The following is a 19230-nucleotide window of genomic DNA, read 5'->3' as shown; positions in this document are numbered from 1 at the left end:
AAAAATAATACTACCTTTAGTATGCTTTGTGACAATTTGGTGCCAGTGAGTAGCTATGAAATGGGCTGTACTCACTTGTTTTCTCTCCTTTATGCACCACAAGAGAAACAAATCCCCAGCACCCACAATACTGTTACTGTGTCCCCTTCCTAAAACAGTGTAAGTGATGAACCTATGGAGGTATTTCAATACATGGTCAACTATTCTAGAGGCTTTTGCAGTCCTCTGTCTATAATAACCCCCAAAAGGTGCAATGTCCTTCCAGAATTTAACAGGGTCATAAACAGTTTGCTGCCACTCAATGTTTTTATATCCTGAATCCTGAAAACCAAAAATTGCATTCATAGCAGCCATGTCTAATTCCCTATCAGTTCCAGCACATCGAAAATATATCATATCTCTATGTTCAGGCACTGCTGGTTTGAAACTCAGCCTTAAGGAACTCAAAAATTCCAGGGTTAGATCTTTGTACACTGGTTCCCTAATTTTAGCAAAGTCAGTCCAGCTAACAGCATTCAAATAGGCAAATACAGAGTCATAAATGCCTAATTCTTTCAAAATCTGCTCATCCATATACTTGTTTGCCAAAATTGTTTTAGAAACTAATTTCTCATAGGCCTTTTTCATACCCATATCCCTAAAAGCCCAAGGTAATGGAGAAATTACCTCCTCGATATTATCTGCAGATGATGCAGGTGCTGGAGAGTGTAAGGGAGACTGAGGTACTGGTGTTTGGACCGCTGGTGTTGGGGTTTGCGAGGAAGACCTGGTCCGTTTGCTAACTGGTTCAGAGGACGGCTGAGGTGGAGAGTTCAGGTCGAAGGGAACAGAAGGTACTCGTTTCCGTTTTCCGAGAGGGGTTTTCTTAGGTTTACTTGCAGCCCTTTTTGTTTTGCCTTTTGTTTTTGTTTGAGTAGACACAGGTTCAGGCGCTGGTTCTGGGGAATGGGTGTCGGGAATTGGTGTTTCATTTTGTGTCTCGGATTGCGGCGAGAGGGGAGTAGGCGGAATGAGAGGCGGTATTTGGCTTGGGGGTGGTGGCGGTGACTGAGGTGGTGGCGATTGTGGTAGTGGTGGCGTTTGTGGTGGTGGGGACTGAGGTAATGGCGGACTGGGGCTAGGGTTAGGGTTTGCGGGCAATGAAGATGGAGTACCCATTTTAGGTCGAAATTTGCTGAGTTTGGGTTTGTGGGAAGACCACATTTTCGTTCTTACCATTTTAATGGAAAGGAAGAAACCTTTCGGCTTCCTGTAAAAATTGCCGGAAGAAATGGCGTGAGAAAAGAAGTCGACGAGGTCTATCGGGAGTGTTGTCGGAGCTTTTGGTAAATTGGCGGAAGTGCTGGGCCTTTTAAAATGTGGGGCAGACCTGTTGTAAGATGGGCCATGCTTGGGGTTAAGCATAAGGTTCAGCAGAATTTGCTTAAGACTCTGCTTGACAAGCAATGTCATCAGCAAGTTTCGACAGGTTTTGAGAAAAATTGTGGTTTTGCTTGCCAAAAACAGTCCACAAGCTATGGAATTCTATCATGACCCCCAGCAATTTCCAAATACATACAAACACCATAAAATTGAGGGATTTAAGTTCATCATCTCTTAGCACTCATCAAACACAATATATTCATTTAGCTTATGCAAGCATTTTTCAATTTAGGCACCAATTGTGACTACCCTTTTGCACATTCAATGAAATGGTCTCCTTTCTAAACTTATACCAAAAGCATATTTTCAGCAGCATTTGAGACAAGTTCCAAGCATTCAAGAATTGCAGAAAAGACATAGAAATTGACCTTTTTAGCAGCATGAACAGTAGCATGAACAGTAGCCAAAATCTGCAGAATTCAAAAATTAGCAGCAATTCCAAACAAAAGCATGCAAATTCCTATCAGACTACAAAATTATATATACACTAAAAGGTGAAACTTAACAAACATTATTTTTGCACTTCAATAAAGCTCTCATCAGTCCTAAATATCAAAATTGATCCTCATTCAAGTTGCATTTCACAGAATTTACACAAAACACAAAATCAAACATGTGCTATCAAGTGGATTGCAATATCAGCAATTTAGCACAAGTTTAAAGGTGTTACTGTTCACAGGCACTGCATAAAGGGCAGAATTTTGTTTATACTTGCTTCTTTTCAATTCTTTGTTTTTGCCACAAGTGTAAACTTGCCCCATCTTCATGAATGACCTACAAAAGATAAACAAATGTCACTTTTGAGATTAATGGGGGTGAAAACTGAAATGAAATTAAATGGAAATTAATTACTATAAAAGGATACGCTTGGGTTGCCTCCCAAGAAGCGCTTGTTTAAGGTCATTAGCTTGACCTTCTTTTCAAAGCTCATGGTGGTTGGAATTGGAAAATATTACCTCCCTTCACAACAGGTGCTGAAATGAATTTATACTTCAACTTTTTCCCATTATATGTGAAAATACCTGTTGCTTTGTTCAGAATCCCAACTATGTCTTGAAGAATATTCTTACAAACTTTAGATGAATCTCCTATTTTGAGTGATTTTGATGGAGGCTTGAGCTTAACTTTTGAAGCTTTGTTGTTAACCAAATGAGATGGTGAAGCTGACTTTTTCTTTCGCACTTTATGCTGATTGCATTGCATTGGAATAGCTTGATTTTCCTCTAGTTTAGTAACTTGATTTGAGATCATGCTCTATAACATCTACCCTATAACAAGAATTCATCACACTGGTTCCTTGGAATGTTGGAATAAATTAAACTCTATTTCCTCCTCCCCATCACAACTTCAATTTCCCATTCTTTACATCTATATTAGCTCCTGCAGTGGCTAAAAATGGCCTTCCAAGTATGATGGGCGTTCTTACATCCTCCTCCATCTCTAGTACAATAAAATCCACTGGAATGAAAAACTTCCCAACTTTTAATGGTACATTCTCTAAAATCCCAACTGGATACTTTATAGATCACAACCAATCGCAAAGAAATAGTTGTGGGCTTTAGATCTCCAATCTTTAACTTCTCACATATGGAAAGTGGCATCAAGCTAACACTAGCCCCCAAGTCACATAATGCTCTCTCAATACTTGTTTCTCCAATGTGACATGGTATGGAAAAACTTCCAGGATCTTTCAGCTTAGGTGGGAGCTTGTTCTGCAATAAAGCACTGCACTTCTCAGTAAGTGCAACAGTTTCATAATCTTCCAATTTCTTCTTGTTAGATAAAATGTCCTTCAAAAATTTAGCGTAAGAAGGCATTTGTGCTAAGGCATCAGTGAAAGGAATGTTGATATACAACTTCTTCAAAACTTCAAGGAATTTCCCAAACTGCTTATCTAATTGTGCTTTATGAAACCTCTGAGGAAAGGGCAATGGTGGCTTGTACGGTGCAGGAGGCACATATTTCTCTTCTATTTTCTTTTTATCTTCTTTCTCTTCATTTGCTTCCTTACTAGCTTTAGCTTTAGTTGAAGTGGATTCACTCTCACACTCATCTTTCTTTTCTTTCAACTTTACTTCAATTTCGTGTTCTTCCCCCATTACCTTTCCACTTCTTAAAGTATGACATTGCACCTTTGCCCTTGGATTCTCAGGTTGGCTAGGAAGCTTCCCAAAAGCTTTGCTATTTGAAGAGCTAGCCTGTTGAGCTATTTGATTCTCTAACATCTTGTTGTGTGTTGCCATTTGATCTACTTTAGACGCTAATTGAGAAATCATTTCTTGTTGACTTTGGTGGCTCACAAGTAGAGTTTCAATCATAGCTTCCAACCTAGCTGTCTTGTCTGGTTGTGCTTGTTGTGGTAGAGGTGGAGCAGGTGCATTTTGAGGTTTAGAAATTCCAGGAAGAGAGCCTCTATTCTGCTGAAAATTCTGATGTTGTTGATACCCAGAAGGTTGCTGAAAATTCTGATTCTGTCCTTGTCTACCTCCCCAAGAGAAATTGGGGTGGTTTCTCCATGCTGGATCATAAGTTGCAGAAAATGAGTTACCACCTGGTCTTTGATTGTAGTTCCCCACATAATACACTTGCTCACTTGAAAAATCTTGATTAAGTGCAGAAAAATCTGCTGCACAATTGACATTTGCAGCTCCAATTTCTAGTGAATTACTAGAACCTCCGGCTGAAGAATCTACTTTCATACTTAACTTGTCCATCTTCCTTGTCAAAGCATCAAACTTAGCATTAATCATATTCATGGCATCAAGCTCAAACATACCAGCTGGTTTCTTGATCTCATTCCTCTCACAACTCCATTGGTAGTTGTTATAAGCAATTTTATCAAGAGTGGAAAAAGCTTCATCTTCAGATTTCTCCATAAGGTCACCTCCAGAAGATGCATCAATCGTACTTCTAATAGCTGGTGAAACTCCATTGTAAAAGTGTTGAACAAGCATCCACTTAGGAATCCCATGATGTGGACATCTCCTTTGCAAATCCTTGTACCTCTCCCATGCTTCATACAAGCTCTCATCATCTCTAGGTTTAAAAGAAGTCACTCATTTCTCGGCTTAGTGTCTTGCTTGGTGGAAAATATTGAGCCAAAAATGCTTGAGAAAGTTCATCCCATGTTGTGATAGAACCCGGTGGCAAAGAATGTAACCACTCTCTAGCTCGGTCCTTCAGAGAAAAAGGAAATAATCTGAGTCGAATTGCATCATCAGAAACTCCATTTATCTTCAACATATCACTGATCTCAAGAAAGTGTGCCAGATGCACATGTGGACTTTCACTTGGATTTCCTCCAAATTGTGCTTGTTGTACCATTTGTGAGTCTGAGCTTGATTCAAAATTATTAGCTTCTACCCTTGGTCTTGTGATACTTGGCATGAAATCTCCAATGTTAGGATAGGCATGATCCTTCACAGAGCGGTTGTTATTGTTATTGTTGTTGTCAGCCATTTCTTCTTGTAATTGCTCTTGCTCTTGTGCTCTTTCTTGTTGTTGTTGAGCTTTAATTTCAGCTTTTCTCCTCTTAGATTCTGCTCTTAAAGCTTTTGCTGTCTTCTCTATTTCTGGGTCAAAGAATAGATTGATTTCTTCACTTTTTGTCCTTCTCATAAAATAAAGCATCTGAAAAACAAAAAAATAAACAAATTCTCAAAGTAAAATGGTAAAAAGAAAATAAAATAAAATGCCCAAATTAACCAAACAAACAATTGTTCAATATCAAACAAAAAATCAAATCCCCGGCAACGGCGCCAAAAACTTGGTGTGGCGAATCCGCAAGTATACGGGTCGTCTCAAGTAATAAAGTGATGAATCAAGTATCGTTCCCACGAGGATTTGCTGTTTGATTACTAAACTATGAATTAAGCGATTATTTGGGCTAATGATTAATGAATAAATGGTAAATGTAAATGAGCAAGGTAAATTGATTAATCCAATTGAAATGGGTAAAGAGCAAACAAATAAATTCTAATTCTAGCTCGCAATTAAACTAAAATTAACAATGGGTAATTTAAGCAAAAGTCTAATTATGGTAAAAACGATTCCAGAGTTGGGGGTTTATGCATAAATTAATTGGGATTTGTTTTGGGCATTCCAATTTTTAGGGAAAAATAGAGTTTGAAAGAAATTGATTCTAAATCCCTTTGATATCTTTTTCAAGCAAATCAAAGCGTATTCTAAAATAACCAAACCTACTTTCGTATGTATTTGATTATTTTAAAACCCATTAAGTTTTGTAACCAATAATTAATTCCTCTTAAAGTCCTAGTTTATTTCTAAATCTAGGTGATTTTAAGTTCCAATCCTTGATTAACTATCAATGACTTTCACCTTTCGGTCCTTCAATCAAAGATTAACACAATACCCAATGGGTACCAACATTAGGCAAGTAAATCAAGCACACAAGGAAGGAATCAAAACTCATATTTATGTAAAATAAGAAAATACCCAATCCAAATCCACAAATTAATCTAAAACATATTTCCCAACTCTGAAATCTAAAGAAATTACTCACTCATGATGGTATTTACAAGAAATATTGATGGAAAAGTAAAGAAAAACATGATAAGAGGACTGAAATAGAAAAACCCAGGTGGAAGAACCAAAGTCTCTGGTTTCTGGAGCTCCAAAACTAGTGCAGCAGCTCCTCCCCAAAAGAAAATGGCGTCTCCTCCCTTTTCTCTATTCTCTTTTTTTCTTTCCTTTTTGTCTTTCCTCCTTTTTTCTCTCCTCGCAAAAATAAGGAAATGATGAATTTATATGGTCCCTAAAAGTTGCCCTAAAAGTAAATAAAAGACAAGGAGTGGATAGGAAATGAGGTGTAAAATTATCCAAGTCAAGAAAGACTATTCACGTTAGGCGATGCGCTTAGGGTTCGGCTTAACCCTAAGCAGCTTCTTAGCAAATTTAGCCTCTGGTCGCACTGTCTGCTTAAGGTTAAGCAGACCTTCAGCAAATCTCGGCAGACTTATAGTAAAATGGATTTTTCTGCTCATGCTTGACTTGTGTTGCACCTTAAGCATTGCCACTTTACCCTAAGCATGACCTTAAGCAAAGCCTCAAGCAAATTTCGGCTGGTTTGCTTTTTCAAGGTTTGATTTCTTCAACTTTCCTCCATGCTTAAAGAATCCCAAATTTCTTCAATTCACTTCCTATTGCACTCATTAATCTTCGATTTGCCACAAAATCCTATCAAAAACAACAAAATTACAAAAATCATATATAAAGTATTTAAATTTAACAAATAAGCTAAAATAAAGCTAAAAACATAAAATATACTAAAATATAAGGGCAAAATGGATGCAAAACTACCCTAAAATGCCTATATAAAATGAGTGTAACAAAGGACAAGATTGAGGACAGACAAAATAGACGGAAGCATTATTGGTACTATAAGCTCAAGACTCGAGACAAAGGTTAAAGAGGAAGTATAGTAAGTGGGGAAGATATCAATAGTAGCAGAAACAAGAAAGAGAGAGCAAATAAGATTTTGCACGACAAGAGAAAGACTCAGGAGAGTTGGTTAAAAGGAATGGAGGCACCATAACACACATCAACGCACAATGAAAGTAAAAGAGAAGTGGGTGCCAAAGTTGATTAGAAATACGAGATATCACGTCAACAAGTAGTGGAAGCATAAGGGGTGTCAGAGAACTCAGGAAAAAGTCAATGAGTGATCAAAGATAAGAACTTAGCTTTGTAGGATAATGACAGTTAGAATGCTTGAGCAAAGTCAGAAAGAACAAAACATTTTCAATAGTCCGTATAGACTTTGAGGAACAAGTATTTGCAAATGTTCTAATCACTTTTTTTTTTCTTATCTCCTTTTTACTTAAAAATTCAAGAGGAATTTTATTAAGGAATGAAGAATGTAACAACCTGATTTTATATATATATATATAAAAGTATGATTTAATCAATATATTATTCATGTGTTAAACTAATATTTTTATTTTTATTCAAATGGTGATTTTAAAGAAATTATTTACATATAATATCATTATATTAAATAAAATTAAATTTTATTTTGAGTTGGCCCAAATTTATTTATAATATTTTATTTTATTTTGTTTTACATGTTGAGTCTTAAAATTGGATTTGATCATGGGTTTGTGAGTAGAAATGTTTACTATAAGTTTTGATGGCTAACTCAAATTTTAGTGTCAGTTTGGCCCACAAAGTTAAGTCGTGATTGTCTATATGAACCTAGTTTGTATTTTGAGGTTTTATTTTCCATATTAAATTTTAATTATTTCAATTTTTAAAGAGATAGCCTGATCAGCAGCGCCAAAAAAACGTGAAACAATGGATTAAGCAAATAATCCAAGGTTAGAGGATGCCCTTGTTTGCATTATCTCCATTATACAAATTTGTGCACCAATTTCAAACATGATAATGAGGTAGTAGACTAGGAGCTACAGAGTGAGTATGCGTGTCAGGATTAGGCAAATAATCCAAGGTTAGAGGATGCCCATTTTGCATTATCTCCATTGTAGACATTTGTGCACCAATTTTCAAACATGGGAATGAGGTAGTAGACTAGGAGCTACAGCGTGACTATGTAAGCGTTAGGATATAATACCTTTTATTCCTTATCTTTGTGAAGTCAGTTTTATTTGGTGTACTTGGTTAATTTTTTGTTCACATACAGCTCGTAATTTACCTATATAAACACTTTTATGTATTCAATGCATTCAATAAAGAAAACAATATTTTTTCTACTTTCTTTATTTTGATACGGTAATAGTGCAAAAATTTTAAAATTTTATCTCTCTTTTTCTTTCATTAATCATGACACCTAATGTTTGCAAGTTTTGAGTTTGAGTTTTCTTTTAAGATTATATTTTTTTTGTCTTTCTAAAAAGTAAAACAAAATATCGATATTACTATAATTTTGTATAAGATGATTTAAAATGAATCATTTATATAAAATATAATAATTATTATTTTGATTTGAGGGATCTGATCTTACAAAGCATTTAAGCTAGTCATTCAGTAGAAAACACGTCCACTCAATGATAATCTATTATTATTCGACTTCATGATTTTTGTATAAACTTGATCTAGAAACCATCAAATTTTGATATTCTTAGAAAAAAAATCTTTATTTTCTATTATTGCACTCCTATCCAAATAATAAAGCAAACACTTAACAAATTCATGACAAGAAAAAAAAAATCTTGCAATAGAGGAAATAACTCGTAAAGTAGAAAATACCAAATCTTAAAAAAGAGGAGATAACAAATGCTCATAAAGGAGCAAACAAAACTCAGATTAATCGATGAAAAATATAAATTTATTCTAAAAAAATATAAATATGAAAATTTAGAGAAATATATAAAATAAATAAAAAAAATTTAAATTAAAAAGAGAGAGAGAGAGAGAGAGAAGGACAATCACTTGGGAAAATATTCACTTATAATAACTCCAAAGAGCTCACGAATAGGAGAGAAGGAGGGGGGAGATAACTATCAATTAAACAAAATACTAAACATACCATTACTTTATGGATAGAAGATATTAAGGGGAGAGAGGAGGGTGGTACTACTTTGACCGAACTAGGAACTGAAGCTAGTGGTCATTGTCTATCAGGCTCATGGGTCCTCCCTCCAGTGCTAGATGCTAGCGCATTTGAAATGGGAGAGGGGCAGTTAAGAAACACCTTACTCGCTACGTTTACGCCAATCAACCGCCAATTTTTAACATCAAACATAGTAAGGCCTGGCAACGAATCTATAAATAGAAATGCAGAGAGCAACCTAGCTATGATATACCCATTACCCACCTCTTGTCCCTTGTCTTTGTTCAAGTATTGTCCCGTGTGCTAGTGAAGCTCAACTCAGAACCCACACAGATGAGACAGAGAACAGAGATAATCGGGGACATTCCAAATGGAGCAAAAATCTTCTGCAAGCAACTTGGAAAAACTGATAGAAACCATCAGTTAATTGTTCCAACTAAAGTCTTGGAGCAATTTCCAATGCAGAATGGATATTACGAGAGGGATTTTACTGCATTCGATAGAAAAGGAGTTCAATGGGAATTCGTGCTAGCCATTCGACAGATTGGTGAGTATCATAAACCATTTCTTCGGCCACCCAAATGGCACGAATTTGTGATGGCGCACGGTCTCTCTGGAGATGATACAGATTATGGGGTGGTCTTTTATATTAATGACGAAGGCAAGATTCAAGTTAGCGGGCTGAGAAGGAATCCCTACCCCTTACTTGGTCAGTCAGTTTGGCAACAAGTATGATAATTTTCACTTAGAGATCGTTGACTTGTTTGATTATCAGCTTCCTTTCTTTGAAATTTAATATGTCTCAGTTTAATTAGCTTGATATGCTGATGAATCGGTGATCATGGTGGTGCATGCAGCATTCTATATTATACATACAATAGATTCATTAGATAATTTCTTCACATGATAGAGTGGGAGAATATTGCCCTTGCTTCTTGTCTACGTAAAAGTCTTCCAGTCTCTTCTTAATTAATCTCTCTACAACTTAATCAGACTTTAATTCAGTGAAACAAAAAAATAAAAGCTTAAAAATTTAGAATTCTCACATTTTAAATAAAAGCTAAGCAACCTCAACGTCCCAACAGAATTCTAATGCGCTGTTCTCAATCTCTTATAGGGTATTTAGGGCTTGTTTGGTTTAACTGTTGAATACAACTGATAGCTGTTAGCTGATAACTGTTACTGTTAGCTGATAGCTGATAATTGATAGCTGATGATAGCTGTTTTATGTTAAGTGTTTGGTAAAATTATATTTAGCTGTTGCTGTTGATATGTGAAATGACTAATAAGGGTATATATCATATAATTTATTTTATTATTTAAATAAATATAAAATTATAAATTTATTACATTATATTAAATATATAATTATTAAATTAATATATTATATTATATAATTATTAATCTTTTATATTATATCATTTATTTTATTATTGAAATAAGAAAATAATTATTTTTTAAGATAATTAAATAATTTTAAAAATATAAATAAAATAATAAAATAATTATTATTGTTAATAGAAAAATTTATAATTAATTTTAAGTTTTTAGATATAAATAAATATTTTATATTTTATGTTATTAATAAAAAATATTTTATCAAAATTGAAATACGTTAATTAAAATGTTAAAATTTAAAATGAAAAAATAAAAATATTAATAATATTAATTTTCAAGTTAAATAAAAAAAGATAATACGGTGAAAATAAAAAATAAAATCAAATCAGTTATCAGCTGATGAGAAACAGCTCTATTTTTAGAGCTGATACAATGCGGTGATGGGTATATCGATTCTTACCCATTTATCAGCTCTATTTTTTTGAGCTTGCCAAACACTATAGTTTACCTGTTTAGGTGTCTATCAGCTATCAGCTGCACCCAACAGGTAAACCAAACACCCCGTTAGTATCGTTGTTTGAGGTTTTAAGCCACAACTGAAAAAAAGTACATTTTTAAATATATTGATTATAAAATATTAAATTGATAAAAAAAATGTTCAAACTGCTCTTTTTTTTATTGTATTTAGACTGGTTTGGCATTAAATTTTAAAGTTCAAAGGTATTTTTTTAAAAATATTATTTTAATACAGTTAAAAAGTATGGTTTAAAAAAATTATTTTATTATTCTTATAATAAAAAATATTAAATTTAATTTAAAATTAATTTTAAATTTTATCTAATAAATATATTTAAAAAAATATTTTCTCAATAATAATATTAAATATATTAATGTTTGAATTTAATCGTGTTCTCATGATGTGACTAAACTTATTAACATAATTAAATAATTAAAAAAACACACACACATGCACACAACATAATCAGCAAGAATCCATGAAAAAATTTATAATGAAGCCTCAAAGCCATCAAATTTGACATGGATTAAACTAGTAATTAATACAGGTTTAGAAAGAATGCACACATAAAATTATTAGTGAAATACTTTCTATTCCACAGACACGCACGCTGAAGTCTTGACAAAACAGAAGTCCAGCCTGCTACCCAAGCTGGCCTGTCGGCAACTTTTTAACACCATTTCAAGGATTTAATAATATGATTTTCTTGTAAAATGTGAAGATAAGTAAGAAGTTTGAAAATATTGAGGGAATGATGGATCATTAAGGTAACCAACTGAAAACCTAATTTGGAATCTTTGGAAACTTTCTTCTAATAAGGTTAATTATTTCTTTAAAAACTTTATGATTAATCAATTAGATAACATTAATTCTACAGTCATTGTTGAAGTCGTGGAAGGAGACGTAACGTGATCCTAGTCTTAGAAAAGAAGCTGAAGCTAGTAGCTGAGTTTTTCTTGATCACGTGCTTTCTGCGTGATTGAGTTCTCAGTGGCAACGTCTGGTCCTTGAGTGGCGGCGAGGAAGCTAGTCTCCTTCCCTGATTTGCCGGGTTGTGATTCAGGTTTGTTTCACCCGAGTGGGCTAAGGTCCCATCTTCTGGATTGGGCAGGCCTCTAGTTTTGGACTGAGATTTAGAGTTGTAGCTGGACTAAAACTGTAATGGATTTGTAATGGGCTTCAGATCAACTACACATTTTTTTATTGCTGAGATTTGATTATTTTCAATAAAAAAAAAATTATCATCCATTATAACCATGGTTTTCAGACTCAACTCGGTAAAAAAATGAGTTAAGGTTTTATATAATTTATATTAATAAAGGAAAATTGTATTTTTATTTAGTTTATTATAAATTAGTTCCATATATATATATATATTTTTTATTTCTTATTTAGTCATGATGAATTAGGTCTTAAAAAAATATTTTTATTTTTTTTTCTAAATTTTAATTACCCTTTAAAATATGAAGATTGGATTCTACATGCATATAAGAGAAGAAGCTCTCCAATCAATCATCTTTACTGGAAAGGGTTTTTTTATTATTATTTTTTTTCAAGACTTAATTAAAAACTAGGCTTCTTTTTTACTTGACATTGAGATTTAAATATAAAATATCTCAATTTTAGAGACAATTTTAATAGTATTAAATTAAAATTGATTGAAAATTTGTTATTTTTGTATATATTCAAGGGTAGGGCCAAGAAGGGCATTGGACCTGAAATTTTAAAAATTTTCAAAAATTTAATGATAATTTAAAAAAAAAATTTCTATTCTTATATTAAATTTTAATGAGTAGAAGATCTTAATGATTTTAAAAGTTTTAAGTAAGTTTAATAGTAATTTTATATAAATTTTATTTTATAGTTATAAAACGATTATCATCATTAGTTAATCGATTCCTTCAATTAAAATCTAAGTAAATAATTTATTAATAAATTATGTATTTTATTTGGACCCCTAAATTAAAATTCTAACTCCGTAACTATATACATTAGAAAGAAATCTTAATATATAATGAAATATATAAAATAAATAAATTTTATATGATTATATTTTAATTTATATAATGAATTAAATTTAAATAAAAAAAATCTTTAATTATAATAGAAGAAGCGAAACAATAAATCAAGTCGAAGTTATTTCTTTTTAGAAATCATTTCTAAACTTTTATATATATATATATATATATATATATATATATATATATATATATATATATATATATTGGATCTTTTGAAGTTTATTATTTCTAATTAACTTCTTTAGATTTTTAAATAAATTAAAGAATTTTAAATAAAAAACAATGCATCAACAGCACTCTTATATGCTACGTAGGCTGAGTTCATACATAACTTTATTTTTTATTGGTCTAATTATAAAAAGAACTAACTAGTGCAGGTAGCTTGGAATCTTGACGTAATATGGTCTCACTATCAAAATGATTTTGGCCGAAGTTTGTACAGCATAATAATTAAAGATTTAATCATTTTCAATTCTTAGAGTTTATAAATGAATAAATGCTTTTATCAATAGGATTAATTTAATTAATATGAAATTTATTAATATAGTTTAAAATTAAATTTTATACTTAATATTTATATACATATATAAATAAAATAATTATGAATTATTTATTACATATACAATGCACATACTTAAAAAAAAAAACAATACATACATATTAAATTTGTTTAAAATTTGTAAAATATATATCATATAACATAGTAAATTAACATAAATTTAGTTTCATAATAAATATAATTATTGGACATATAAAATATAATAGATAGTGAAAGTACTTCTTCAAATGAGTTTGATGAAATATTTGTAGTTAAATTACGTAAAATTTTAAAAAGCCAGATTAAATTTGGCATGTATCAGGTTTAAGTCATCATTTCTTGAATTATTTATAAAAAAAATTTTAAAATTATTGATTAATTTATAATAATAATAAATAATAAAAAGAAAAATGAAACGATATTATATTCATAAAAATTAAGCGTTGAAAATAGTAAAAAAAAAAATGATAAAGAAAACCAAATCAAGTGAAGACCTAAGTCTTAGAATAAATTTCTCAACCTAAAGATAAGCGACTCGAAATCAAGCCAACGTCTGCTGGCTGACGACTTTGCTGACGCAGTTGACCCTACACAGTTATAACAAATTTAATATATATATATATATATATATATTAAACGATAAAACATGATCCTCGCTGTTATATGCCAATCACTACAACAATTTATACGCTAATCACTAAAACAATTTAACGAATTTTAGTAAATTATATATTGATGTGATCTAATCGTAAGTGCATGAGTCGTTTAATAATATAAAAAGATATCATTATCTCTCGAATAATTGAGTCATGAACTAAAATTTTTTATATAAAAATATACTAATTTAAATTAAATTTAGACCAATAATTAATTAAATGAAAATATTGAATATTAAAATATATATTTACAAATTTAATAAAAAGATTACTTAAGTATAAAATTTTACTAAAATTATAAGAAATAAATTGAGCTAAATGAAATATGGCAAGAATAAAGGCATTAAGTATTTAAAAATAATTAATAATCAACAATGATAAAAGGTAATTCTGGAATTTAGGAGTTCATATTTAAATTATTTTAGGATTTTATTTGGTTAGCCAAACATGTAAAAATTATGTGTTTCAAAGAGATTTATTCTCAAATCCTTTAAAAACTCTTTTGAGCAAAACAAAGAATGTCTTGATTAATTAAATCCTACTTTCATGAAGTTTAAAATTAACCAAGATCAATTAAGTTCTTTAATCAATCTATTAACACTCTTAATCCTTAATTTATTTCTCGATTTAAGTTAATTAAATCTGATTTCTTAATTATCTATTACTGAGTTTTTTCCTTTCGGTGTTTTAACCTAAGATTAAGAATATAACTTAATGAGATCCTACACTAAGGTTGAAATTTACTTTTTGGAAAAAGTATTTTTTTAGATGTGGTTAGAAAAAAGTAATTTGTAAAAATATTTTGCGTAATAACGATTTATACAATAATTTTCTTAGTAGAAAATTAAGGAGTAGGGATTCAAATTTAAGTCTTCCAGTAAACCAAGTCAAATTTAATTATAATACATGAAATTATTAAGCTTATAATTTTCTACCATAATCAATGGTTATAGTGTATATTAGTTTCACAAAATTAAAATTCAGCATCAAGACTCATGAGACAGACAAATTAGGAAGTATACTGGTTTGGCCAAAAGAAACAATAGATCCTTCCATGGAAAATCAAATTAATTTGTAAACGATGAAAAACCTGTAATGAAAAAAGCCGAAAACTATTAATTATGCAAGTGTTAGTATAATGGGAATTAAAATTTGATTGTGTAATTATCTTTTACTTTTTTAACTTAAAAATTTTATTTTAAAAGAAATAAAAATTATTTATATTATTAAATTAAAATTATATAAATTATAAACATAATATACTAATTAATAATAAATATTTATATATTAAATTTATATATTAATTTAATTATTTAATTTATTAAAATTATTTAATTTAATATTTAATTAATTTGTTTAAAAAATTATTTTCTTTTATTACATTTATTATTTCTAATATTAGTAGATTCATCCATAATAATTTTTTTTATCACATTAGACTAAATTTCACATTTAATTACATTTATAAATTAAAAAAAAAAAATTTAACCCCTCCCTCTAATTTTTTTTTCTTTATTTGTACTTTATATTTTGAAAACTTAGACTTATATTAAAATTTGCAAATGAATAATTCATCCAAAGATTTTTCTTACTTATACTTGATTTATCATGAATCCATGATACAAGATATATATTATAACTCACCTATTAAATACATAAATCTCACATATTTATTCTTTTGATTTATAATGAACCAAGTCTTGATAAGAATTTCTCTTTCATTTAAGACTCACAAATGTTTTCTAAAATATATGAAAATATTTTTCATTATTTGATTGTAATATTAAATTAATGATATATTTTTATTTAATGTATGTATAGATATTTTTATTTTTTAATAAGATTATTAAAATTTTAAAAATAAAAAATAACTTTCTCTTTTTAAAAAAACTTAATTTTTTCTTTAATTAAAAAATATTTTCCATTAGACTAATTTTTTTAAATGCTTCGAACAATAAAAAATATAAAAGAAAATATTTTTCCATGAAGCAAACTCCGAGTGCGAAATGAAATGAGTCCCTCATCATAGAAAGAGAGACAGAAGATTGCCCTTGTCGCCATTATGTTTTGTCCAAAATTGCCCTTAATTATATCATCCCTTAAAAATAAAAAGTGCAGTCATAGCGGTTTTAACTTATATAAAATTTTACATTTTGAAAATGTATATACAACATTTAATAATCCAATAAGATACCTTCGAGTAATTTTTTTTTAAAATTAAGCATAAAAATTTTAAAGAAGAAAAAATTTTGAAAATTAACTTTTATCATATCATCAAACACACTTAATTATTGGAAAAAAAAAAATTTGATAATGATATCAGTACATACAGAAGTATGATGAATCATTTTATTCTTTTAAAAGAAAATTGGGTTTTTAATCTGAAATATTTTAGAACTGCAAATAAAAAAGTCTTTAAGATTGATCTTATCACTAAAACCCAATAAAATTCAGTTCGTCCCAGACTATATAATCTCGACAAAAGTCATTAGAATGGATCTTCATAGAAAAGGCTTGTTGATTAGGTTTAATGTTTATCAATAGGCACAGAGGTACAAATCATCTCCAATAACTTAAAATTTAAAAGATTATTTAAATCATATACCACAGTTTCAAAGTTGTTTTCTCTTTATGAGTTACCAAATGATTTTCAAGAATACAAATACCTATTTATGCCCTCTTATGCCAACTCTCATGTTGATTTCTAGCGTACAACATCTGTGAAAGAATCAAAATTTTTTTTATTAAGCTTTCCTTTAAGCTTAATGAAGACATTAATTAAGCATTCGATTGGTTTAACATTTATTTTATTTAAAAAATTTTAAATCAAATTAATTTTAAGTAAACATTATTTTTTTTTTAAAATAAGTAATAAAAATAAAAATAATTATCTAACTCAACTTGGTTCAAATATTAAAAGCATGTAATTCATTATATATTTGACAGGGCTCATATTCAAGTACTCACTGAATCAAACTCTTTTAAAAACGTTGATAAAAAAGCCTCAATGAAAATAGGGTTTTTATCTGAAATTTCGTGACAAAGGACATAAATCCAAATTTGCAAAGTCAAAAAGAGCAATCAATACTTAAAAAAAAAAAAAAAATCAATAACCTCATAATAGATAATAAAAATAAGGTTATAATCCGATAAATTGACAATAAAATGACTTACCTACCATGCTCTAAAAAGTATACCTGGACCCAAAAAATGTATATTTAAAAGAATTATTTTATTATTTTAAAATTTTAATTATATATAATATATATATTATATTCAAATTAAAATTAAAATATTATTAATAAATATTTTTTAACAGCAATGATATAAATAATTGAGTCGAAATTAATTTATTTTATTGTTTTATTTTATTAGTCATTTAAAATTTTGTTATTATTTAATATACACCCATAATGAATTTAATATACAAAATATAAAATAAAATTTATTTATTAAATATATAAATATTATATATTTATTTATCTAGTTCATGATAAATGGAGAGTTTGAGTAAGAATTTTTATTTATATATAATTTAAAGAATAGCCAATGTAAAATTAACAAACGTTTAATGTAATAATGAGGCCCATTGCACACTTAGGAGGAAAATTTAGATTTGATTTGTTTTAATGTATACTGAAAGCTAGCTATGAAATGTAATTACTTGCAGAAATTGCAAACCCAAATGGATTTGTCAAAATAATGAGGGCCCTCAACGGAGAAAGAGGGTTGAGAAGATTGGTCTTATCATCACTTCGTTTTGTCGGCTTTTACGTTGCATTAGCCACAACTTGATTCTAGATATGAGTTTCGGTTCAAAGTCTATCTAAAAATTGAGATTGAATTAAAATTTTGGTAGGATTTTAATTTAAGTTTTATTATTTTAATTTAATATTATTTTTAATTTTTAAAATAATTTTATATAATTATTTTTATAAAAAATTAATATTTAAGTTAATAAGTAATATATTTTTTTTATTATTTCGATTTCATTTATTTAAAAAAATATATTTAAAAAAAAATATATTTTTTATATTTTCTAATGTTTGGAATGCTCAATAAAATGAGTTAACTAAAAATATTTTTTTAATAAAAAAAATTAAATCTTTTTTAATAAAAATAACTTTTTATTTAAAAAAAAGTAATTTTTTATTTTTTAATTTTAATAATTTTATTGAAATGTAAAAACAACTATACATATATGATATAAATACATACCATTAATTTAATATTATAATCAAATAAAAAAAATATTTTTATAAAAAATATATTTTTTAAAATTTTTTATAAAAAATATTTTTTATAAAAAGTTATTTTTTTTGAAATAAATAGAATATAAATTATATAATTTTTAATTATAAGATACATAAATATATAATTATGAATAAAAAATATATATATATATTATAATAATACATCTATAATTAAAAATTATAAGATAATTTAATATATTTATAATTAAAATTATTAAAAAAATAATGAAAAATAAAATATAATATAAATAAGGATAAGCATAAAGAAGAAGACAAATTTATTATAGACTTTTTAAACAAAATATTATCCTAAGATCCACAAAATAATTAAGCCGAACCACTTGAAAAAGAAGTAAACACGGTAGCCAGATATATTTTTGCCGATAACATCCAAAAAAACGTGTGGAGAATGAGATTTGGAAGTTGGAAAGCTCTTATAAAATCATATTTTAAGATTTGTTTTTTGTTTTTTATTTTTTTAAATAATTCTGTCCAATAGACTTTTGCAATCGTGCACCCAATATATGTCCTCCACGGCGGCCTCATTTGACTGAAAATGAAAGAGACAGAGAACCGCCGATCTTATTTCCAAATCACTCGACAGCCTACGTCATTCCCTATCAAAATTAAACAATAATCATTATATTTATATGAATAATTAATAAATTATATAAAAAATTTATTAAATAAATTATATTTAATATAAATAGACGACGATGCAGAGATTATTGCAACATTAATTTCATTCATCCATTTCTCCAAGGAAACTGAACTCATCAAAGCACACACAATAATGTCTACAGTAATGGAGATAATCGGAGACATTCCAAACGCAACAAAACTCTTCAGCAAGCAACTTGGAAAGACTGATAGAAATCATCAGTTAATTGTCCCGACCAAAGTCTTGAAGCATTTGCCGATTGAGGAGGGATACTATGAGTGGGACTTTACTGCATT

At 29.1% G+C, this 19230-nt stretch overlaps 1 protein-coding gene and 1 non-coding gene across 2 annotated transcripts; one reads left to right on the top strand and one right to left on the bottom strand.

The window, feature by feature from the left end:
* Window positions 1-2761: 2761 nt before the first annotated feature.
* On the bottom strand, window positions 2762-3647 carry LOC131181993 (uncharacterized). Its single transcript, XM_058150612.1, has 3 exons — window positions 3291-3647; window positions 3033-3194; window positions 2762-2938 (listed from the first exon to the last, which is right to left on the bottom strand). Exons 1-3 carry the CDS (start codon window positions 3645-3647, stop codon window positions 2762-2764), a joined length of 696 nt encoding a protein of 231 aa, XP_058006595.1.
* Window positions 3648-4386: 739 nt separating this feature from the next.
* LOC131182768 (small nucleolar RNA R71) lies at window positions 4387-4491 on the top strand. Its single transcript, XR_009151028.1, has one exon. It is a non-coding gene; the product is annotated as a small nucleolar RNA R71 (small nucleolar RNA).
* Window positions 4492-19230: the final 14739 nt, after the last annotated feature.

Source organism: Hevea brasiliensis, chromosome 8, assembly GCF_030052815.1.
Source record: "Hevea brasiliensis isolate MT/VB/25A 57/8 chromosome 8, ASM3005281v1, whole genome shotgun sequence".
Classification (NCBI taxonomy): Eukaryota; Viridiplantae; Streptophyta; class Magnoliopsida; order Malpighiales; family Euphorbiaceae; genus Hevea; species Hevea brasiliensis.
This window is presented reverse-complemented; position numbering and strand designations above follow the sequence as displayed.

What these genes read in the sequence shown, in the direction of transcription:
- LOC131181993 (XM_058150612.1), bottom strand. Translation starts at nt 3,647, where the DNA reads ATGTTAGAGAATCAAATAGCTCAACAGGCTAGCTCTTCAAATAGCAAA. An exon ending in AGTTTGGGAAATTCCTTGAA is followed by an intron (nt 3,195 to 3,290) that starts GTTTTGAAGAAG and finishes TTATCTAACAAG; the next exon opens with AAGAAATTGGAAGATTATGA. An exon ending in TATGTGACTTGGGGGCTAGT is followed by an intron (nt 2,939 to 3,032) that starts GTTAGCTTGATG and finishes TGATCTATAAAG; the next exon opens with TATCCAGTTGGGATTTTAGA.